This window comes from Pezoporus occidentalis, unplaced genomic scaffold, assembly GCF_034315485.1.
Source record: "Pezoporus occidentalis ecotype Australia unplaced genomic scaffold, CSIRO_AGI_Poc_V1 ctg2, whole genome shotgun sequence".
Taxonomy (NCBI): Eukaryota; Metazoa; Chordata; class Aves; order Psittaciformes; family Psittacidae; genus Pezoporus; species Pezoporus occidentalis.
Window position 1 is genome coordinate 5,027,159 of NW_026913855.1, and position 26,035 is coordinate 5,053,193.

The 26,035-nt window shown below is 37.0% G+C and overlaps 1 protein-coding gene across 2 annotated transcripts in view; it reads right to left on the minus strand.

Moving 5' to 3' along the window:
• The window catches only part of CDH9 (cadherin 9), a 95,683-nt gene that overhangs the window by 50,683 nt on the left and 18,965 nt on the right, over window positions 1-26,035 (minus strand). The window contains exon 2 of one of the 2 annotated variants that reach the window (XM_062617700.1): window positions 15,468-15,783. In XM_062617700.1, coding sequence (XP_062473684.1) covers window positions 15,468-15,698 — 231 coding nt within the window. In that variant the 5' untranslated portion in view covers window positions 15,699-15,783. Of the gene's footprint in view, window positions 1-15,467; window positions 15,784-26,035 lie in introns of those variants that run through there. The other variant, XM_062617702.1, reaches the window with a different exon arrangement.

Sequence of the window (26,035 nt, forward strand, 5' to 3'; positions counted from 1 at the left end):
TGGTCTGAAAAATACATCAATAAAAGGAGTGTTTTACTCTTTTTAATCACAATTTTATGTGCATATATTCATGTAGATATGTATACTTGTAGACATATTTCTACAGATCAGGATTGAATGTTTTTCAGGAAGTCCTAAGCAGTTAAACTATTCTTTGTTTCCAGTAATATTAAAAAAAATTAAGATATTTACTATCCTTAAAACATATTTACTTTTATATGAATGGATCTCAAACCTAAGAAGTGATGATTCTGAGTTCCATGCTTATTGAATCACAATGATCTCTACCACAAAGCTTCAAATCATCATTTTAAAAGATGCATTTTTCTTAAGACCCTGCTTTGCAATCTGATAAATAAAGTAAACACCATACAGACCTCACAAAAAGAAATCTGTTAATTCCTCAATACTCATTTCAGACTGTGGTTTTTAAATGGTAACTCTTTAAATACCTTAAATGTTTATCTAAAGCTAAACTTCCAAATTAACAGTTGTTGAAGGTAGGTGAAATCACTGTTTGATTTGAAGAGTCACTAAGGTCCTTTGATACTGGTTATTTAGGCCATAGCTGTAATAATTATCAAAACAACATAATTACTTTCCTGGCACAACAGAATCTTTTAAGTGTAATGCCATTTGGAGGGGGCCTGAGATGGGCTTCACGTTCTGCATAAACCACAGGCTGATTGCACCTGTCTGATTAAGCATGAAGACTATGGCTCAGAGGAGAGCAAGGATAAGTCTGCCTGGGGCTTCAGATGAAAATTCCAAGATAGAGAAGTAGTGCTTAGAATAGCCAAAATGTAAGGCACAAACCAAGTATAAAGCCCTGAAGAGTGTTGCTTCATTGAGGGTATGTTTAACTCAATAGCTGAATCTGCAAGCTGATCAGATGAAGTCAGATTAATAAGGAGACATTAGACAGTGTGGGAGTTACTTAAGAGAGATTTCATCTTTTTTTTTTTTTTTCCGACTCTCAGACCAAATATCAATGAAAAAGAAGCCCAGAAGGAAGTGCATAAAGAATGAGTTAAACTAAGTTAAACTCATGTTAGTTTAACAACTCAGGTTGTCAAAGCATTTGCTTCTGGTGAAAGCAGATAAAGATCTGAATGTATCAATGATAATTTTGTATTAATTTCATGATAAAAAGGAGATTTTTGGGAGAACTGGAGTCTTCAATGATGACTAAAGAATTACTCTGTACTTTGGAGAAGCACACAGTACACAAAGTAAAACTTATTTTTTGTTTATTTTATGATTTCAGCTGGCTTAAATGCTGACCACGGTCTTGTTGACCATTTGGAGATGGTTTATGATAGAACTTCAGGTTTTGATAATATTCAAAATAAGGGATTTCTTCAAACGGCTTTCACTCTTGATGTGTGCTATTCTTTCTGCTTGATTTTTTTTGAATAGATAAGCCCTGTCATTACGTTCTCCCTGTGCAGTGGTTATTCAGTTCTTCATCTGGCTGTTGTCATTGACTAGCTTTGTGACCTCAAATCACTGTTTCAGCAACTCTGCTACAGTTTTCTCCTCAGAATAACAGATATTATGTCATTGCCTGTCTCATTTAATATAAAATAATTTGATATATTTTATCATATCGTTTACCTTCATATTGAAGGTGTCCCTTCTTGTGGCAGGGGTGTTGGAACAAGATGATCTTTAAGGTCCCTTACAACACAAATCTGTGTTTCTCTGATTTTGTTGAATGATCCTTAGTAAAGTATTAAAATTATTATTAATAATCATAGCATCATCATTATAAAGTTTTATTAATCCTTTTCTCTTTTACCCTTTAGATCAACGTATTTTCTTTACTGTAAAACGTTTTATGCATGCATATATATATACACAGACAAAATATATATACATATAGAATATATACACATATTCAAATATTTTATCTTTTTTCTTTTACAGACTTCTAAGTTAGATCAGATTTAGCCACCTGAATTACAAACACAATTAGTTGCAGTACCTCTAACAGAATGAATACAGAATGGATCAGTCCTGTTTCCCTCCTTTAACAGTGTTTTGAAAGACTAATTTCTTCTGGGGTAGATTCACATTTTGCCCTTCACTTAATGCCTTTCTGCATGTGATTCTAAATCTTTCACATGGAATGGGTGGGAATCAGACTATGACCTCTTCCACTTCACAATTACTAACATGCACAGAGATTAATGCATTTTAATGTTCTGTAAACTTGTGGAGAAAGTTAAAAACCCTTAATAATTTATTTTGTTTTGTTGCAACACCCCTGCTTCTATTTATATACAGAAATGCTGGCTTCCATGAGAAGTTCCTCTTTATATTCATTTTATTGGCCACATAATTTGTTTATATCTGATTAATATAGGTTTAAAATTAAAGATAAATATACATGGTTATTTCTTTTAGTCATTTGTGTTACAAAAAACATACAGTAACTTTTTCATTTTTTTTTCTTAATTATTGATTTAAAAGACCTCTAGTGTCAGCACTTTAAATGCAAATGACATAGTGGTAGAGAGACAAGGTAAGGAAATACTTTCTATGTTTTATTTTTCATGTGTTAATTCAAGACTTTCAGTCAGCTACATGACCCAGTTACACGTGAACATTTACGGCTCTGTTACCTCCTGGTATTTGACAGCATTTATTCATCACAAGTGCTTATTAAAAAGAAAAAATATGCTTACTTTTACAATCCCTGTAAGACTGAACTATCAGAAAAGCACCATTTTTAAAACTTACAACAGGATTTGCAACATTTTTAACAGTGTGATACAGTAATGTTAATGCCACTTAAGCTGCATACAAGTTGTAAACCAGAACTTTTTATAAGAACAAACTATTTCTCAGTATGTAGAAACTAAATCTATTTCAGCTCTTAATAAGAAATATGTAAGAACAGCTAAAATTTGAAGAGGCAAAAATGCCTACAAGTGGTCACAATCACCACAAATTTAATGTTTAAGTGAGGTAAATGTATTTTATAAATGCTTGAGTAGAAAGTAACAATATCTTATTTAATACTTCTGTGGGTTTTTTTTTATGCATCAGAAAAAGTTAAAACAATCATTTATATCACAAATTCTAGCATTCAAGCACTGTTCATCGGGTAGGTACCTATTAAATATTTGGTTCTGTTTTTTCCTCCTTTTTATAGTGTGTTGTCATTTAGCCCAATACATCCCAGCCCTGCTTTCAATCAAATGGCTGATTCATGGCTGTTTTCATGATATTCCAGAGCTGTTTTTTTTTTTTTTTTTAATGATATTTTGTGGAAACACTTCATACATAGACATATTCTGAGAAAATGTTTCGTTAGATAATTGTTAGGAATTGCATTTTATAGATGTAATTATTTCCACAATCAGCAATTACTTATGGCAACATTTGGGCTAAAACTTTATTCTCATAGCTAAATCAATCATTCCAAACAGCTTCTGGAGATTTTGTTAAGAGTTATATAACTTAAATATTTCTCCTTAGGTTTCCTCTATGGAAATAGAGTACATAGGAACACTTTATCTTCAGTTAAAACTAAAACTCATTTAATATTATCTGCCTGATTATCATTTCCTCACACTCCCAATTTGACAAAAATGATATGATGGCTTCAATGTGAAATGGGTATACTTGTCTCTGAAATGTGAAGCAAGATGGAAGGAATTTATAACTTCTGAAATTTTCATGGAGGCTGGAATGCTTTTTCACTCTTTCTATTACACTCTGCTGTGTAAAAACAGAACAGAGATATTTCAACAGAGTTTTTTGATCATAGATTGATATGAGAGAAGCTAGCCCCGTGTGTTTGTGTTGCTAGAGCAATACATACAGCAAGGATTTGGCCATAATTATTTATTTCTGTAACTGAGACTACAGGTTCCTCTTTTGATTGATACCCAGCGTAGCTTTATATTCACTGATTACATTGTCTATACTAACATATTTTTCAGTCTCCAAAAAGGCTGAAGTGTGTGATGATTCCTGCAATCAACAGGATTTGGTGTATTGGACAGGAAAAAAAGATATGATATACTTGACAGCTGATTGTTGACAGCTCCTCTCTTTGTCTTTAAGGTGACTATTCATAAACCTTTCTCTGACAGACAAGATATTGCACAATACCACCCTCTGTTGCAGTCAAATTGACATTTCTAAGCAGTCACATATTTGTTTGCTCTGATGGGTTTTGCACTTTTTAGCACTGGGCTAGCAGGTACCAGTAAACCACAATATAGTCAAAACATTTCCCCTCTTTAGAATCACTCCCATTATGTCATAAATGCAATAAATATACAACACTTGAAAAGTATCTTGTGAAGTACATTTTCCTCACACTCCCATCTTTTCATGCACAATAAATGATTGCCTAGTAACAGATATGATAGCTCTGCAGACTGCCACTAAGCAGATCTTCTCTTCCCACCGGGTTAAACATTCAAGGCTGAGAAATACCAGCCTACAAAGTTGTAATAAGAAGATGGGGATATTCTGTGAACAAGTTACCTATCATGGCAACTTCCTTCTTTAAGACAGATCTTTTTGGCATAAGGATCTTGCCAACATCAAGACTAGAGAGCAGATTTTGGCTGTTAGACTTCTGCCTCTTTAGGAACCTGCTTAGTAAGGTTCCATGGGATATAGCCCTAGAGGGCAGGGGGCCCAAGGCTGTTGGTTGATATTCAAGGATCACCAACTGCAAGCTCAGGAGTGTTGCATCCCAACTAGAAGGAAGTGCAGCAGGAGAACCAGGAGACCTCCTTGGATGGATAAGTTGCTACTGAGGAAACTTAGAGGGAAAAAAGAGGCTAATAAAAGGTGGAAGCAAGGACAGGCATCCTGGGAATATACAAGGATGTTATCCGGGAAGCTAGGGACCAGGTTAGGAAAGCTAAGGCCCAGTTAGAATTAAACTTGGCTAAGGATGTTAAGGATAACAGGGATTCTATAGGTGTGTAGAGAATAGAAGACAGACTAGGCACAACGTAGGCCCTCTCTGGAAGCTATCAGGAGAACTGGCTACCCTGATTTTGGAGAAGGCTGAGGTTGTTAATGACTTCTTTGCCTCGGTCTTCACTGGCGAAGGATCTGACCACACCACCCAAGACCTGGAAGGTAGATGCAGGGACTGTGAGAATGAAGACTTTGCGCCCACTGTAGGAGAGGACCTAGTTCGAGACCATCTTAAGAACCTGAACTTGCACAAGTCCATGGGACCTGATGAAATCCATGCACGTGTCCCTGAAGGAGCTGGCAAATGAAGTTGCTAAGCCACTGGCCATCATATTTGAGAAATCATGGCAGTCAGGTGAAGTTGCCAACAACTGGAAAAAGGGAAATATAACCCCTGTTTTCAAGAAGGGGAAAATGGATGACCCGGGGAATTACAGACCAGTCAGTCTCACCTCTGTGCCTGGCAAAATCTTGGAGCACATTCTCCTGGAAGGCATGTTAAGGCACATGAAAATCAACAAGGTGCTTGGTGACAGCCAGCATGGCTTCACCAAGGGGAAATCCTGCCTGACCAATTTGTTGGCCTTCTATGATGGGGCTACAGAACTTTGGATAAGGGCAAAGTAGTTGATGTCATCTACCTGGACTTGTCCAAAGCGTTTGACACTGTCCCACAGGACATCCTTGTCCCTAAATTGAAGAGACATCAATCTGATCGGTGGACCACTTGCTGGATAAAGGACTGGCTGGATGGCCGCACACAAAGAGTTGTGGTCAATGGTTCAATGTCCGGCTGGAGATCAATAACAAGTGGTGTCCGTCAGGGATCGGTATTGGGACCAGTCTTGTTCAACATCTTTGTTGGTGACATGGACAGTGGGATTGATTACACCCTCAGCAAGTTTGCTGATGACACCAAGCTGTGTGGTTCGGTTGATACGCTGGAGGGAAGGAATGCCATCCAGAGGGACCTTGACACGCTTATAAGATGGGCTGAAGCCAACCTCATGAAGTTTAACCATGCCAAGTGCAAGGTCCTACACCTGGGTCGGAGCAATCCCAGGCACAGCTACAGGTTGGGCAGAGAAGAGATTCAGAGCAGCCCTGCGGAGAAGGACTTGGGAGTGTTGGTCGATGAGAAAATGAACACGAGTCAGCAGTGTGCACTCGCAGCCCAGAAAGCCAGCCATATCCTGGGCTGCATCAAAAGCAACGTGACCAGCAGGTCAAAGGAGGTGATCCTGCCCCTCTGCTCTGCTCTCATGAGACCTCACTTGGAGTACTGTGTACAGTTCTGGTCCTCAACATCAAAAGGACATGGAACAGTTGGCACAAGTCCAGAGGAGGGCCACGAGGATGAGCAGGGGGGACTGGAGCACTTCCCATATGAAGATAGGCTGAAGAAGTTGGGGCTGTTCATCCTGGAGAAGGGAAGGCTGCGTGGATGCTTCATAGCAGCCTTCCAGTATCTGAAGGGGGCCTATAGTGATGCTGGGGATGGACTATTCATTAGGGACTGTAGTGACAGGACAAGGGGCAACGGGTTAAAATTTAAACAGGGAAAGTTTAGATTGGATATAAGGAAGGAATTCTTTCCTGTTAGGGTGGTGAGGCACTGGAATGGGTTGCCCAGGGAGGTTGTGAATGTTCCATCCCTGGCAGTGTTCAAGGCCACATTGGTAGAAGCCTTGGGTGGCATGGTTTAAGGTGGTGTGTCCCTGCCCATGGCAGAGGGGTTGGAGCTAAATGATCTAAGGTCCTTTCCAACCCTATTCTATGATTCTATGATTTTAAGACGCTTTTAAACCCAGAAAAGTCAATTGTTACTGAAATAAAAATGGTATTTTATGTGGCAACTGGTAGTTACCACTTGAGACAGAATAGTATTACACTCTCCACTCTCCATGCCCACTTTCTTTATTTTAGGTAGTTTTACTTTGAGCCTTGTTTTTTGTTAGGCTGCGAACACCCTCAATCCCAGAAAACTCCACATAGGAGTCCTCCACTGAGCAGACCCCAAGACCCTTTTTACTGTTGTCCAAGTCGAAACCCTGTCTAAGAACACTCAGGAGATCCCCAGTGAAGAGGAACTGGGATTAAGCAAAAAGCAATAAGCATAGTGAACAATAGACTAGATTTCACATAGTAGCCTTTGCTGCTATGTTGGATGTTGGGTAAGCATAATTTTTTTTTTTTTTTGCTTTGCCTTCAGAAGTATCTGGGTAGTTCTTCATATGCCTGTATTCATGCTGTGGATGAAGGTGTCATTTAGCCTAGCTATATTCTCAAAAAATATCTTGCAATTTCTCCTTGGCATGCAGTAGTTCTTAGCTTTTTTTTCTTTTTTTTACTTGAAAATTGTTGCATACAGGATGTTCTGTCTTGGGAAAGAGGAAAGTAAAAAGGAAAAAAGGGGCAAGGTAAAAGTTTACTAAACATTGTGAAGTTTTCCTAATTTTTTTTGTGTCCTTGAGTTTATTCTTGGTTTAGTTTTGTTTTTCACAAGCAGTTTCACTAATTCAGCATTTGAACTTGAAAAACACACAGAGAATCCTTGAAAACAGAACAGACGGACCTGTGCCATTCTCCTGCTTCCATGTGTGATCAGTGTGGACTTCTTGGCATTTGGTGTGACAAACTAAAAAGTTTGACATGAAAAGCCCCAGTATCAAGATAATCCTATTTCTCTGAGTGATCTTTACCTACTACTTCACTGTATTGACTGTATTTACCATCAAGCTAGATGATCATTAAGGTCCATACCAACCCAAAACATTCTATGATTCTGTGATTGTTTTGTGAAATATGATGTCCAAATTAGATTGTAAAATTCTAGCTTAGACCTATCACTACAATGTAACATTGTAGACATTTCGTATTTAAAATGTTTATACTTAGGTTATGCCTGATGTGAGTAGATCTCTTCACTATCTTTGAGTTTCCAATAAAAAAAATTATTTAGGTTAACAGAAATGAGTTGCTGTCCCCTCTTCAAAGGAAATGAGTCCTATTGTTTTTGGAAGATGCAGCATTTGTTTTTTACCAATTTTTTTTTGTCCCTGGCTCACCATCCTTCTTTTTAAAAATAGCAATCAACTTTTATTGAGAACCTTGTTTTTTACTATTTTTTTGTCAAAAATAATATTTTTTTGCAACAGTTTTTCAATATGGTTCATGTTGGAAGCGTTCAGATAATAAGTTATTTTTAAACAAGTAAAGCTATGAGTCTTTATTGGTACTTGTAGTTAAGTTACTCATTCATCTGCAGAGAGGGACTTCTGGTATTTATTTGTTTGCTTGTTTCTGTTTTAATTTGATTTTGGATATTCATCTGCTGAGAGATATGGCTGCTTGAAATTAGACCAAATATTTGTTGAAAAAATGTGCTAGCTGAAGAATGCAATATAAGTGGAGATAATTTATTAATTTTGGAACCAGATAGGGTTTCCTTTTTTTTTTTTTATTAGTCAGACTCTTTTTCTTATTTCTTTGATCTTTTCTGTTGTTACAGTTTTTTTCCTTTCTTGTTTGATACATAATTATTTCTGCAGTATTCATTCAAAGACAAGGAAAAACTCGGGGTCTGAGAGAGGAAATTCAAGATAAAAGAAGACCCAGGAGACCCGCTAATTTTTCTTCTTTTATTTAATCTGAAAATACTTTTGTTAAGAGAGAGCAGATATTCTAATGAAAATATATTATTAAATCTTCAAGAGTTATTTTTTAAAAGATGGCTTTGGGACACAGAGCATGCTAAATGGAACACATTAAGAATGTGATGAAATCTTCCCCACTTGAATTACACTTCTGCATGTTTATATGTCAGTAACATATGATTGTTGATGATTCTGTTGTTTTATTGAAACATATCATGCTGTTAATTCAAAAGATGTCAAAGAAACATGCTGGCTTTAGCAGCATTTATGTACTGTACTAAATGCAGCAGTTTTCCAAATAAGACAAGTGGGATTCATCTATAACAAAATGGAAGGCACACCTGAAACACTGAAAGGATATTGCAGTTGTATGTTCTCTCATCCTTACAATAAGTGGTTCTTAAACTGGCTCTGTGGAGGGAAAATAACTGCTGTAAAGAAATCCTTGTGGATTAATTGCATAAATTGATTAAAGGCACAAGTGATGGATGAACTGGAATAAGACTAATGGAGAAAGGGCTTCGCCGATCCCACTTCTTGACTTCTCTCCTGCTTTGCATGTTAACAGGGAGCCTGCTCTGGACTTTGGTGGTGTACTAAAGGCAGCCAGCAAAACAATGTGAAAACATATTTCCCAGCATTAGTATATTTTCAGTCTTTATTTGCATGGAAATACTCTCCAATTCTGTTAAATAAGGGGGGGGGGGGAAGGGGAGGGGGGAAGCACACAGTATATATAATCAAGCAACGGAATGAAGTTTCATGTTAAATAACAGCAAGTCTGGTAAGGTTAGTAATTCACTGAGACTTCTTATATTGTTAAATAACGTTCTGATCTTGACTCTGTTCTTATAAGGCGGACTGCTATATTAGGCAACCTCATTTGGAGATATCTGAATATTTTTAATTGCCGACAACAAGAAATAAATGGTTGAATTTAACTATATGTTATACCTGGCTTCTCCCCCCACCCCAAAAGAAAAAAGAAAACTTCCCTCAAAAAAACCTCATCCTCTGAATATTTTTCTTTATACTTCTTACTCAGGTGCACAGACAAATGTCATGAATCAAACTCACTGGTTAACTGGAGTTGAACAGAGATTTTTCTTCAGTTTGCATCCAATTAACTGATGCTTTATGTCATGCAAAGCCTATTTCATTTATATTTATGGAAGTTACTGAAAAGGAGGTTATTCATGAGACAGCTAATTTTGAGCAGTGTCAGTTCTTTTTTATTTGATTTTGTATTTCCTCTCTTAAAGTGAAAAAGAAAGGTTGCAGGTGCTGTACAAAAATGTTTTTGTTGTTATTTATTTTTTAAATTGTGGGATATGACAACTGTTTGGGTCTGACATACATTGCATGGAATTTCACATATCACCTGCCCATCAAGATTAGCAGTATTGATTAGCAAAGTGCCAGTTTGATATAGGGAGAGACTAGTTTTCATGTAAAAAAATGTAATTGAGTGACTTAAAGGAGGGAAAATCTCTTGTCTCTTGAAATCCCTGAAGTATCTTGTTGTAAAGCACAAAGGACAGCATTTTCCAAAATGGCTGATGAATTTGATTAGTCCCATTTCTTCCTGACAGTGGATATTTCATAGATACTAGAGTTAAAGATAAGGTCTGGAGTTAAAAAGGTAGCATATTTGACATTTTGCACAACTGATGCGTTTCAGATGGTATCAGATGAGTTATTTAGAAGTGGAGACATAGAATCAATATTAGTTTTTGAAATAAAACTATCCCCAAAGGGCTACTTGCTTAGAGCCTTCTGTGCATTTTATTAGCTTTTTCTTTAATTAAAGAACATCACGCCATCAACTTTTTTTTTTTTTAAGATTATCCCTTTGGATTGTTTGTTTAGGAAGTCGATAAATTTGCCAGACTTATATCAGTGGTTTAGATTTAATTTTTTAGGATTTTCTTGTGGCTTAAAGTTAGTAAGAGCTGAGAAGATGGAACTGTGGCTCTCTCCTATTGAAAGAAAAGGCAATTCCCAGAAATCAAGGAATGCCACAGCATGATATTCAGTCAGGTGTTTCGTTTTCTCAACCCCTTCATATAACTCTGAATGTTATAGTGTAATTCACTTTTTCTTTTTCTTTTTTTGTGAATTTTTGGTAGGAAGCATGAGCTTTGCAGCTCCTCTCACTACATCCTCTGAAAATGCCTGATGTTGATGATCTCACAGAGGTATCAACATTCACAATAGGCAACCTGAAGGATTATGGTAGTTTTTAGAAATCTAATTTCTTTTCTTCTTCAGTATTTTTTTAACTAGGATCCTATAATACTGCTTACCTTACTTATGTCTGCCTGAATATTTCAGTTGCAAACTCTCCAGAGTAAAGTTTATATCTGTGCACTTTTTTCCACAAAACATCTACAATGATGGAGCCATTTTTTTCTCTTATAATTTCCTGAATATCATTTTAAAGGATAAGAAATCAAAGAATGCCATAAGGACTTCTTGCATTGTTGCAGGTACAAGTAACAGGACCTAATATAGGTAAAGATCTTGTATGCATTTTTTATTTTTTTTTTTTTTAATGCATGCACCAGTACGTAAGAGGAGTCATCTGAGTTGGGAGGAGGAAAGAAAGATGTGTGACGAATATATTCTAAGTTGTTTGGAGATGACTCTCATAGAATCATAGAATAGTTAGGGTTGTAAAGGACCGTAAGATCATCTAGTTCCAACCCCACTGCCAGGGGCAGGGACACCTCACACTAAACCATGCCACCCAAGACCTCGTCCAACCTGGCCTTGAAAACTCTCATTCACAAGATGCATATATGCCCTGTCCCTGAAGGTGACAGTGATTTAGGTCTGTTCTTTGAGTAATTTCCTTATTACAATTGTTCTGGACATTAAGCCTTTTGGCAGCTGTTGAATGTTAACTTTGCTCATCAAACAATATTTTCTATTTCTGCTAAGTGCATTAAATGCAGTTAGCAGTCTCCATTTTACATCACCTATCCTCACTGTCACTGCCTTTGTCTAAAAATTACCTAAATATAATTGGGAACATAAGCTCTGTTCTAGCTGTTCAAAGTCTGTTACACCAGGTTAGATCCGTTATTAGTCTGAAAGACATGCACCAGGTTTGCATGGAGTTTGGTTTTTGTCTTCTTTACAGGTACACCAAACTTCATTTTTAGTAATTTCTTGTCAAAGGGCGAAGCCTACCCACAAACACCACTGAGATAAATGAGACCATGATTGCATCTGCCAACCCTAAATGTTTAATTAGCCTGGTATGTGAAGGAAAAAAAGAACAAAAAACAGGGATGATGGATCTGTTAATCACTTCCCATTCTTGGAAGATATTTGGAAACATGACAGGGTGAGAGTAACCCCAGTAGCAACTGTTATTTGACCTCAGATAGAGGGAATGAGATTGTCCTGGATCTGCTTGACTAGTGAAGCCATTGGCTACCAACAACCTAATTTTTAAAAGAGCTGCCTAAGACAATAACACCTCAGATATGGGGGTGAAAATTCTCTCTCCAGGGACCCATGACACCGAGTGTAGCCAGGACTTGGACAGTCCTGTGGACAAAGAGTCCAATTCTCCTGGGTCCCAGATGCTGGTCTAAACTGGGCTGGGGGTCTGAGCAGTGAAAATAAGAGGTGTGTGGATGTCACAGAATTTCTCTCCATCCCATGAACCCATCCTTCTTAGTAAATTAATTTTACCTTTTTATGTCATACCGAGTGATCCTACCCTACTGCCAATAACAGAACTCACTCGTAACAAAATAAAACATTATCCCAGTTTCAGCTGGGATAGAGTTAAATTTCTTCCCAGTAGCTGCTACAGCACTGTGGTTTGGCTTTAGTCTGAGAAAAATGTTGATAACACAGCCATAGAATAATAGAATCATAGAATAGTTAGGGTTGGAAAGGACCTGAAGATCATCTAGTTCCAACCCGCCTGCCATGGGCAGGGACACCTTACAATAAATCATATCACCCAAGGCCTCATCCAACCTGGTCTTGAACACTGCCAGGGATGGAACATTCACAACCTCCCTGGGCAACCCATTCCAGTGCCTCACCACCCTAACAGGAAAGAATTCCTCCTTATATCCAATCTAAACTTTCCCTGTTTAAGTTTTAACCCGTTAGCCCTTGTCCTGTCACTACAGTCTCTAAAGAAGAGTCCCTCTCCAGCATCCCTATAGGCCCCCTTCAGATACTGGAAGGCTGCTAGGAGGTCTGGAAGGCTGCTATGAGGTCTGTTTTTTTAGAGCCATGTTTTAGCTGTTGTTGCTTAGTGCTTACCCTAAGTCAAGGACTTTTCAGTCTATCATGCTCTCCCAGTGAAGAGGGGCACAAAAAAGCTGTGAGAGACCATGACCAGAACAGTTGATCCAAACTAGCCAAAATGGTATTCCATACCACTGAATGTCATGTTCAGTATATAAACTGAAGACAGTTAGCTGTAAGGGGCTGATTGCTGCTCATGGGTGGGCTGGGCATTGGTCAGCCGGTGGTGAGGAATTGTATTGTGCATCACTAGTCTTTTTTTTTTTTTGGGGGGGGGGGTACTTATTCCTTTGTCTCTTTATTTAAACTTATTCTTCTTGTTGTTGTTGCTATTATATTTTACTTTATTTCAAGTATTAAACTATTTTGTTCCCCACCAGCCAGGGTGGAGGGATAGTGAGTGAGTGAGTAGCTGCATGGTGCTTAGTTGCCAGCTTGTCTGACACTATGACAAGTATCAACAGAGTAGCATCACTAATGAAACACAAACAGTGTTATGGCTATTATCCTTTAGAAGTTTATTTCCTGATAAAGTTTCTTAATTCAATTTACTTAATTTTTTAGTACAGTAGTTATTATTCTACCCCAGTAATCCATCTGCCTGTGCATATCCATATTAAAGAGGGACTGGACAACAATAATTGCTATGAACTAGTCCCCATGGGCTGGAATAAAAGTGCTCTCTCTTCATACATACCAGTTTGCTAATTAACATCATTTTGAACAGGAGAATACTAAACCTAAGCTTTAAGCCTTTCTCAGAATACAATTGTTCAAAAATGTTGTTGTTTTCTTTATTTTTTTTCTGTTTTCATTTTTTGAGAAATTCCTTACTTGACTTCCCGCTGTAGCAGTTCCCTCTTGGTGCTGTATATCATGTGAACGTAGGATAATTTGAACTAACTCAAATGGATTTACTGTGGTTTTATACCACTGAAGACAGAACTATGATTTTGTCGTATCATAAACAGCTTTAGAGTTAATGCGACCACATGGATTTTATCACTTCGATCCAACTCCACCTCTTTAGAACATAGGGTAATACATGGGGTGATTTCCATCTGTTTAGAGACTCAGTAGTGCTGACCTCTCCCTCAGGGCCTTTGTACAATATTTTGCAGTGAAATGTGAAAAATCTCAGCATATTATCTGAGTTGTAAGAAATGAATCATCTCAGATCCAGCTGCTGTATAGCCATTTGTTTTCCTTCCTGGACTTAGCTTCACAGTCATAAGGTCCAATACCTTTTATTTGGTTTGGAATAAGTGCAAAGTTTGCATCTGTTGCAGTGTATCATGTAGGCATTCCTTCTGTGAAAAAGAGATGCTGATAATAGTCTTGATTTAAGCTTAATTTATTTGAGATTTAGAATGACATAAATGGTTTGGACTCCATTCATCTGTAGCAGTGGGAATGAAATTGGAATAAACTCTTATGTTTGCTACTTACTTCTCTTCTAAGACAGCTTTCTCTTTAAAAAAAATATATTTCTCTGTGTGTAGGTATAACTTGTGACTATGGAGAGCTATATTATGGTATCATTTCTTTGCAAGTTTACTCAAGACTATTTACAACCATTTTTTTTTAGAAATCTCTCTATACAATTAGTTCACTCCTTACAGAAGACCCCTTTATCTACAACAAACCTTCCTATTTTACACACTGATAAACAGATCTACCAATAGGATTATGGCTGTCATCTTATTTCAGCTATTGTGAGTCAGAATTAATTTAATCGAAAAGAGATTTGTATGGTTGTAGTGTTGGTATACATGAGGCCAGAATCAATCAAGTTGATAGTTAACCAGAGTTGGCTTTTTTAACATTTGTTTCTTAATAAAGAGAGATATTTTCCACATTTTCCAGATGATAATGTCAGAGATTTTAGCAAATATTAAAAATTATTTTGAGGTGTTTGAATTAGAGTTGTCTCAACCCATTTGGTAGTTAGGCACCAGAATATGAGAGCTACCACCACCAAGAGATGGCTTTGTCAGAAACAGCTGATGCAGGTAGGTCTCAAGGAATGGATAGTTTTTCAAGCCATTAAGTAAAGATCTCGCTTTATTGCAGAAATGATGAAAAACATATAATTTTTTTCCTCAAGCATTTAATCCATACTTGGAATTATGCATAGACAGCAATTTTATTATTAATAAATAGAATTCTGTATTTTACTTGAGGAAGTACACATCCCAGTACACTGAGAAATCACACAAGGTAGATGAACTAAGGCATAACTTCTCTATTCCCTTATCTAATATTTATGTTTAACAGTTGAAAACTGGAAATTATTCAGTGAAAAAACTTGCATGGGCATATGTAATAAGAAATCAGAACATTTTAGTCTGAATAGTTTTCTTTTTTTTTTTTTTTTTTTCCCTCACAGCTTCTTCATTTGTCCCACCACTTTGAATAACTAAGGAAGACTCGGACAGTCCATGACATGCTTTGTTTGACTTAAATGAGAAACTGGGACAGTTTCTTTATAAAAAGCAAAACAACTGTGGAGAAGGACAGAAAATACCAACGGTGTCAGATGTATTACCTTTAATGGAATCCTTTAAAGACAAGGCTTACCTTGCCCACATATTGAGTATCTGGACCTGTGTACTCCTCCAGCAAGAAAAATTGATTCCACATCCAACCACGCTTGGTGCGGTGCAGTGTTTTTCCATCATTATCTGACAATCCTGTTAGCCTTTCACTGCCTGAGTGCTTGTTAGTCCTTTTTTGGGATGGCATCACATGAATCACATGAAACATAGAGCTCCAAAGAAAGACCATCAAGAAGGAGTAAGTCGTCATCATTTACAGAGATGCTGTTAGCTTCCACTCCACTAATAATTCACAGGAAGAACTTTTAAAAATATTATATTCCTCTTGTAAGTAGGACCTAGGGGATGGAGAAAATATTTGAGTAAGTTGCAATACCAACAGCCTACTGAGCATGACAATAACCTGTGGGAACTGCACATAACCATAAAAATTACTCAGGGAGTTTTAAGTCGAGTTCTGTAATATTTCCTTTTGCATCTTCTATTTCACTCTCTCACATTGTATAAAGACATAAATTTAACACACAATCTGAGGAAAATACTACTATATCTGTAAACTTCAGCTTCCAGCAGCCTCCTGACACACCTAAACAGCCCAAATAATAAGAAGCCTTCCAACCTATTCTCTCCCATCTCAGCCTGATGCTATCTTTTCTTACTGTCTGTTCAGAATTGCTGCAAGTCTGCTTCTTCTGTTACTTCATGATTAACACAATCCCTTCTTCCCCTTTGCTAGCCCCCCGGTGGTCCAGGGGATCTGCTTCTGTTTCTGCGCAAAGGAACTCAAAATATTAGCTGAAATTTAAATTATTATTGATAACTTCAACAGATTCCTTGTTCAAGAAAGAAAAAGTACTTGTTACATAAGGTTTGATTCATAGAAACCCTCCTGGGGTTAACAAACATCTGCATTTGGGACAGAATTCTGAATTTGGAATCTATTTTATTTTTTCCCCTACTGAATGAGCAGGAATTTTCATGATATAGAATATTATGCTTATTTTTATTTTTATGGAGTTGATGTTTTGTGTAGAAATTTGTAAACAGCATTTAATCAAAGCCAAAGGTGTTGTGTGGTTATTGGGGCAGGGTTTGGGGATAAGTTTTTCTTTTTTTTGGCAGTATAACCAACATGCTTGATGCCCCAGTCTTTTCCATAACTTGGTTTTCCTGTCAAGTCTGGTTTTGGTTTAGGATATCTTTAGCTGAGCTGCCATTTTCTATTATAGAAAGCATAGGAAAACAATTCCGCAGCAAAAGCATCATTTGTTTTGGGAATCCTAGTCCATAAACAGTGATAGAAGTATGAAGCCACACTCTCCAGAAGTTTTAGGATACTGAAATTTTGAAATTTAATATAAACATTCATACCTATCCTCCTTTGTCTCACAAACCAACATTACCAGCAGCTACTTTTACTTTGTTTTATTCAGGGGAGGCGAATGAAGACTTTTTCTGTATAAAAATGATAGGTTTATTTTTAAATAAGATGCTTTTTGTGAAAATTATTAGTCAGTTTAACAGAAAACATTCAGTGAATTGTACTGTAAAGACCTTAATGGTAAAGTTGACAGAATTTTCCCCTTGTGTGAAGGATTCCTTAAGAAGATGATATTCTGTATGGTCTTAACTAGCAGTCCTGAAGGAGGATCAAAGTCTTAGTGTTTTAACAACTCCAGACAGAGTTTTAGCTGAGCAAGAATTTAAGGCTTGGTATATTTATCACATTCTAACATAATGTTCAAAAAGAAAACAATTTAATAGGTGTCAAATTTATGCAGAAGACCATGCATATAATGCAGGAAAAGCCTTATTTTTCTTTTATTTCTTTATTTGATTTGAAGAATCAAAACACAAAGTACATTAATTCTATTTGCATAAGATCATGAATGTACATAGATCTTGACATACACTAGTTCATGTATTTTCTTTAAATTCTTGTTTTCTCCCTTGTAATTCTCAGTATGTTTCTGTTACATGCAGAGGGGCAAAGGGGAACTCTCCTGTGGCTAATTTAATACCAATAATTTTTGACATTAACTGATGATCTTGCCCTATGATTGAAATTTTTCCTGGATAAAGGTAGAAAAAAACCCAAACCTCAGCCAATCTTTTATCCCATCATCTTTGGTAATTCTAATTTCCTGTATAACATAGAATGAACTAGTTTTTATCACTAAATAAAACTATTTATCAATGTAGAGCATAAGATATCATCTCAATACTCATATCCAACCCACTGCACCTACCGAAGTATATTGCAGAGCCTCCTCAGACTTTATAACTTAGATCCTGGTTAAATTATTGGAAAATGAAAATAAACAGCAACAGGAAAAAATTTTGACAATAAAAAAAAAAACAACCTGCAAAGGTAGATTATCAAGATTTGTCCAATGGCTCTGAAGTCTCTTTTCTTGAGAAACTCTTGCTTGATGTGTCCTCAAATAGTGATCTTTCACAGCTGTTTTACAGTATTTTTTGTTGGACTATACTTCAATAATTCATCTTAAATACATTCTGAAATATAGTATGTTTAAATATTCATACTTATCAAATTATGGATTTGATTGCTTTTACTTTTTATATGAGTGAAGTGTTGCTACACAAATATTCCTATAAATAATCATGGTTTTATGCATTTAATGTAATGACTGATTTATTTCTCCAATTTCTTGCAGTACTTGCTCTTCTGCTGATAAATCACAAAACAAAAATAAAAGCCCTGAAAAACTGCACATATATTTGGCAAAATATTAACATGCATTGAATCTATGACACTACTAAAATTCCTAAAATTATATTTTACAAAAACTCTAGGCCTTGGAAAGGCTATGAAAAATAGGTTGTCCAAAATTGTCAAACAGTTTAAATTTTCTCTTCAAAATATCATTTCAGAACTTAGACAAATTTAACACTCAGATGATTTAGTCTTTTTTATTTTTACTCTTCTTTGAAATGGGGGAAGTATCAATACCTTTTCATTTGGCCATTTGGAGTTGTGTGATTACATCTTCAGTTTTTTGGTAATTTCAAATGGAAATAGAATTTCAAATACTTCACTTTTGCCATTTCAAAATGACACATTTTTAAGTTCCTGAAATTGTCCTCGTTCCATTCTGTCCAAACACTATCTGCCATACTCATTCAAATGCGTAAGATGTTTTTATGACTCTCTTCTTTGTACTCAAAGAAATACTTCAAGGTGGTATCTTGTCTCTGAGTCAGCTGTTCAAGCTGGTCAGGAGTTGCATTTGGTAGACTCAGAAGGTGTCTGAGTTTTATTTTAATACTGAAACAAAGCATTCTGGTGTAGCCTGGAAAAGCAAGCGCAGCTATTCAGGAGACCAAAATACACTGTGCATCGGTTTTATTTTCCTTGAAGGAATCTAGTTTCCCATATTTTGTCTCAGCCAGGGCAGAACTTAATCTGAGATGGTTTCAAGTGTATGGTTTTCTGTATAGTACTGCCCTCTACTGATTTCAGATTTTCAAATTAACAGAAGAACTTAATTATTACTAAGAGGAAAAATAACATCCTTCATGTCAGGGAGGATATGACTCAGATTTTGGAATGACAGAATTTTGGGGTGTTTTTTACAATAGTTGGATGCATTAAGTGTAAAGAGTTATTGTTCTGGATCAGTCTGGATCTACTGAACATTATGGTAAATTATTTCTGTTAAAAGGAACAAAGATCTTGAGTCTGAAACAAAGGAGAATGATTTTAATGTTGTTTTTTTTCCTAAGTAACTGATCAAAATTATACACATAATCTCTGTTATTCCACTTCTGCTTACACTATTTAATCTGCACAACATTCAGCTTCTTTTCAAACAATGGAAAATGGTTTTCTTCCTACTTGCATTGGGAATGTCTCTTAAGATGATGCATTAATGTTTTAAACCTTTCAATGCCCCAGATTGTGGAGGACCTACATTCTTTCCCCACTTTGCAAAGCACAGGATCTTAGTGGAGGCTATAAATGTCTTTTATTTTTACTGTTTAAAGGATCTGTAGTGGTAGCCTGGAAGCATTACAGTTTCTTCTTGCAGTAAGAAGTCTGATATCAGCAACAGTTCCAGGTAAATTAATCTTCTCTGTATGAAAGACATTATTTTCCTCAGCACATTAGCAACTGGAAAAAATGCATCTTTTAAAGTCCTTTTGAATGTAAAATATTCTATTTACATTCTTCAGGTGTAGTGTGAAATAAGCCCTGCTGGGATCAATAGCAGTGATTTGTTAGCAATGATGCCAATTTAAATGTTTCTATAGCAATTGCCATGGCAATGTTTTTAATTAGTACAGCACAGTCACTCACAAGCATGACATGAAGAAAAGCTAACCTTCGGCAACTTGATAATGTGTCCTACATTAGCTTGCTTCATTTGTTAATAGTGAAGTAAAATTCTGTTCTAAAAGAAACAGGCTTTAATTTTCATGTATAGCTAAAATTAGCAGAGTTAATTGCAGCAGCAGTTCTTCATACTGCACTTACCAATCTTTAAATAGGAAAGATGCATCTGATATCTCAAATCTGTAAAACAAGGCATAGCAAGTATAAAACTTGTGTAGCTTGCATGCGTGGAAGTGATCTTACTGAATTTGGCTGTGTTTCTTTTGAAAACAAGAAAAAAACCCAATCTGATGTAGCTTTAATTTATCTAGACTGAATAGTCACAATGGTGAAGATGTGGCAGTAAAAAGTTATGCTATGAATAACACTGCCAACAGTAACACTAAGACTTAAGTAGAGGCTAGGTCTGTGCCACTGTAGGTTCACTTTTATTACTCCCCAAACTAATTAGAAGATAGTCCATGTATGCATACACATGCTTCCCTTTGACTTCAGTGCTCAAATATTCTCTGAGTGCAGTCATTGTACAAACAGGAATATAGACTATGGATGTATCACTGATAGCTGAATCATTTTGTTTTCATCTTCCTAACATTTTTCCTTCCCTCTCCTCTCTTCATAGGTAAAGATGGGGTCAGGGGTAACATTGAAAGGATGAAAAGAAAAGAGATAATGTGCATATTGACTGATCTCCCATGCTGAACCTGGGAGAATGAAGAAAGGTGTTCTGATTTATTTCTATGAGAGCTGACGTAGATTTTGAGGGATCCCCAAAATTTAAGGAACAGATTTTTGACTGATGAACACCCATTTGTTGAGTACAAGTACTCAGTTCCCATTCAGGCACAGAAATATGGACCACATGAAAAAGGAAACATTTTCCCATTCAGCAGCTCCTCCTGAAAACCTTCTAGAACAGATTTTCAGAAAAGTTTTTTTTTCCCATTGGGTTGCTGATCTGTTCAACAGTATATACAGTGGAGATAAACTCACCTGAAAATTTTGTCAGGAAACACCTGAAGGCAGTTCTTTCTATCTGGGACACTACTGCAAGTTCTCTCAGCCACATGAGTCAGGAAATCACGCTAATATAAATAGAGTTTTAGGGAAAGTGAATTAATAGCAATTTGCATTAGAATGTCTATTGAATTAATGCCTTTAGGCAAATGAATCTATGTTTTGTAGGTTCATTAGGAGCAACATTTTTCTTCCTGTGACAAGAGAGAGCTAGCATTTATTTTAGTGTTTTGCCAGACTCTAGGGTATGTATATTGGAGTCACTGGCCCAAATGCAACTCAACGTGGCTTGAGTCATCTTCTCTATAGCACACACAGTATCACCAATTCTCCGGGTAGGCGGATCTGGCAAGAAAATGTATTGATTCATGTTTGGACAATCCCCACTGGCAAAGACTCTGGAGAGACAGAGCTGTGATTTAAAGCAACTGTCCCTGGGCAGTGAAAATACCATCTGCCCTTCCCTGGAACAAGTTTCTTCCAAGGTGCAGATGAAATTGTTTCTCGACTGCTTCTCCCCCAACCATCCTCCCTTCAGCTAACAAATGAAGCCTGTAGCACTTCCAAGCCATCCTGTATAAGAGTCTCTCACTTGTTAGCAACAGTATTCAATCAAGCTAAAAAGAGACTTTGAAAATACCTGTTCCTGAGGCAGCAGGCCACTGGATTACAAAAGTGAAATGTGTATTTTCACATTAAAAAAAAACCCCAAAACAAACCCACAACCTTTTAATCCAATAATAAAAATTTCTACAGGATCTACTTTTCATCAGCATGAGAAAAACTAGGAAATATAGCGCTTGTAAACCCTTAACACAAGGCCTTTTGAAGATACTACTTTGATCTTTACTATCAATTTTTCTTCACAGGGAACATATTTCACTCACCATATAATGAAGCTATATTATATGTTTTTATATCACATCTTAGTTACAAATGCAGCATATTCATCACATTCACAGTTTTTAAAGAATAGCCTTCAGAAAAAGGAAGACAAATAAATGCTGTCATCAAAGCAAAATTCTGTTCTTCACTTCCCCTTTATGATTGACTCAAGTTCTGTCACTCATAAACTGGATGGCTCTACTATGATATTGATACCCTGAAATATTTTTAAGGCTTTTATTGCTTAGTTGGGGTGGGGGGTGGTGGTTGTTGTTTGGTTGTTATTTGTGGTTCTTTGCTTTGCTTTGTTTTTTCTCAAACAGCATAGCCCTCTATCTGCCCGATACAAAACCAAGCAGTATCTGTAGGCATAGACTCCTGTTTTCCAGGTGTGTTGATTCTCATCAGTCTCTCTGCATGAAGCAGATGAGATTCATTTATGGCAGCACTCTTAATGACAGGATGTACTTACCAAATGTCCTGGTATATCCTATGAAAACACATAGTCCTGATAACTAGGACTAAGTACTTTTGCCAAATGCCTCTTTCTTGCTGCTTCGTTCTGAAGCAGTCCATGTTAGTCACACAGATAGGTCTTAATGAAGCAGCCTGAGACTCCATATCAGGTGCCTCATACCTCTGCATATCTCCTAAGCATAACACGTGCAAGGATGAGAGCTTTCTGAACTTTCTGAGTCCACAGCTTGTATAATGGCCTAAGAGGTACTTACAAGCCAGCATTTCCTGGAATAAAAACCTCTTTAAGCCAGTATTTCCTAGATTTTTCACAACTATTAGTGCCTCCTATCGTCCTTTTTTTTTTTTTTTTTCTCAAGTGCATCTGAGTCATTAGAAATTTCTTTTCTTATAGCAAAGGATCGTGAAAATCAGACTTAATTACTGCCTACAAGGAAATAGGCATTCACTTCCCTGGACTGGAAAAAAAATTCAGTTGCTGACCAATTAAATGTAGTTGGCAGATTTAGACTGGTAATTGCAGACCATAGTTGCTGCTTCATTCTTGAAGTAACTAAGCAGCTGCTGAATGCTACCATTTATCAGATCTCAACCCCTTTTATGCCTTTCTACCATCTCCAATGGGATCACAAAATCTTTTGAGACTGGTGATCATAATCTGTTGTAGTATTCAAGCGGCAGGAACTTCATGCATGTATAGACAGCAGCTTAATCATATTCTCTACTTAATTTCATCATGATACATAGCTTTTTTTCTCTGTTTCAGAGCTCTGTGTTAAAGTTTTCCTGTTATTATCTAGTGGCATTATGGTTATTACTCAATGACAATTGTCAGACTTTATAATTTTAAATGTAAAATCTGGGGGTTACCACATGTGTGTTTTTATATAATTCTGTAACAATTTCACCATAGATAATTTTGGTGTCCACTCTCTGCATTGCATAGACCACAACTGTGTGTGTGTGTATATATATACATATATATATATATATATATATAAAACTACTATAGTTATTATACCCATTGCTAGCTAGAGATGGATTTGCATGGAAAGGCTCAAACCCATATGGCTGAACTTTCTTCTCTTCCCTGTCTCTCTCCAAAGCTGCGTTACCATGTCCAAATCATCCTGTGCTTCATCCTCAAACACTAACAAGAATTTTCTGGGAGAGTGCCAATTTGTACAGGCTAAACTTACGTTAGGGACTGTAATAATGGTGAAATGGTAAGGACAATTGCATTGGAAAAGCCAGTTTCCTTGCCAGCTTAAGGATATATGGTATGGAATAACCCTTTGGTGAGCTGGGGTCAGCTGTCACATCTGTGGCCCCTCGCAGCTTCTTGTGCATCCACAGCCTGCTTGCTGGTGTGGTGGTGTGAGAATCAGAAAAGGCCTTGACCCTTTGTAAGCACTGCTCTGCAGTAAATAAAACATCCCTGTATTATCAACACTATTTCCAGCACAAATCTGAAAGATAGCTTCATCCTAGCTACTATGAAGAAAATTAATTTTATTTCAGTCAAAACTAGAAAATACAGAATGTCACAAAGTTTTTCACTTTGATATTCAAACCTATTTTCAGGTTACTTATGAGTATGTTGAATACTGCTGACCCTAATACAGATCCCTGTGTAAGACTACAGCAGACTTTATTTCAATGTGAAAACTCATTATTCACTTCTTCCTCCTAGTTCTTGTCATTTAATCAGTCACTGATATATGCGGGGACCTTAACTTCTGGTCATGCCTGCTTAAGTGCCTTCAGTGAGTGACCGTGTCAAAAACATTCTAGAAGCACAACTAGCTCATATCAAAGAGGTCAAAGCTATCTATATGCTTGATAACTTTTTCAGAGGACTCAAATATATCTGTGAGGCAGGACTTCTCTTTCCAAAGGCTGTACTGAGTTTTCTCCAGTATGTCGTACGTCCAACAGTGGTATTCTTTATGAGCTGATAAGTTTCACTGGTTTAGGCCTCAGACATTGTCCCTGCAATTTGTCCCTGATAGAACTGTTTCAGCAGTTTCATCACTGAGATTTCGAAGCTTCCTGATTTTATGTGTGAAATAGCTGCACCTGAAATACCACGACACTGAAATTAGATGTTCTGATGAGTCCCTGGTTAAAAAAAAAAAAAAAATTAAAAAAAAAACACCCAACCTGGTATTTAACACTTAAAGGTTTATAACTCCTATTTTCTCCTGAAAACTGTGACAAATGAACCACAGAATACTGGGTAGCCACAAGCATATCACTGATGGTAAAATTTTTCAAGGAATTTACCAAACAAGCTTTCATTTTTTAATTATAATAGTTTGTTAAAATCAAAATGTTTCCACAGCCTCTTATGAAATGACAGAAAATGTATCACACAGATATGTGGCAATAAGTGTCGGGTGTATATGCTGTTCTAGTGGAGCCTGTTTCAGCTCCTTGTATCCTAAATGTTTATGCTCCCTCCAAGAGCTAGTAGCCTAGATGCTGTCAGTCAGGCCCGCTCTGGTGTTTGACAGTCCTACAGAAAAGCCCACCAAGAACTCTGATCAGTAGCTCAGAATTTGTCTTCCATGCTCAATTTCATACTGAAATTTTGTTTACTTCAAGTTTTAAAGCTCACTTGGGAAAGAATTCATCTAAAGCAATTGTTTTGGGGTTGGCTGGGGTTTTTTTCCGCAGTTGAAGTTTCAAGATTATTGTTGCTACCACGACAGGCAACTTCAGAAAACTTCAGACCCATCAGGAACTGAGTCTGAAGGTGGGGAAACATGCAATCTTCATATCCATTTAATAATTTAATTTTGCTGTTTATATTATAATGAATATAACAATATATGAATATGTAATAATATATATATAACTATTTGGATATTATATATAACATATAATAATATATAAATTCATGAATCTTTTATATAAAGGTAATAAGAAAGCAATAGGAAGGATTTTTGAGTGAATTAAGTTCTATCTTCTAGATAAAACAACTGAAGTAATTGAATAGTGCTACTGAATTTTTCATGAACATTTTTTACCAAAAAAATTATTTCTAGTTGTCATACAGCAGCATTCATCGTGATGTGGAGAAAATGGAACTTGCTGTGCAATGTGGATTTATGCTTAGATATTAATGTAGAAGAATGATAGTATGCTTCCAATAGCTAAAAAAGCAAAATTGTTTAACATCTTCGGCGCTGATATGGACAGTGGGATTGAGTGTGCCTTCAGCAAGTTTGCCGATGACACCAAGCTGTGTGTTTCGGTTGATACGCTGGAGGGAAGGAATGCCATCCAGAGGGACCTTGACATGCTTGTGAGGTGGGCTGATGCCAACCTTATTAGTTTAACCATGCCAAGTGAAAGGTTCTACACGTGGGTCAGAGCAGTGCCAGGCACAGCTACAAGTTGGGCAAAGAAGAGATTCAGAGCAGCCCTGTGGAGAAGGACTTGGGGGTGTTGGTCAATGAGAAAATGAACATGAGCCAGCAGTGTGCGCTTGCAGCCCAGAAAGCCAACTGTATCCTGGGCTGCATCAAAAGAAGCATGACCAGCAGGTCAAAGGAGGTGATCCTGCCCCTCTACTCTGCTCTTGTGTGACCTCACCTGGAGTATTGTGTGCAGTTCTGGTGCCCTCAGCATAAAAAGGACATGGAACTGTTGGAACAAGTCCAGAGAAGGGCCACAAGGATGATCAGGGGGCTGGTGCACCTCCCATATGAAGACAGGCTGAGGAAGTTGGGGCTGTTCAGCCTGGAAAAGAGAAGGCTGCGTGGAGACCTCCTAGCAGCCTTCCAGTATCTGAAGGGGGCCTATAGGGATGCTGGGGAGGGACTCTTCATTAGGGACTGTAGTGATAG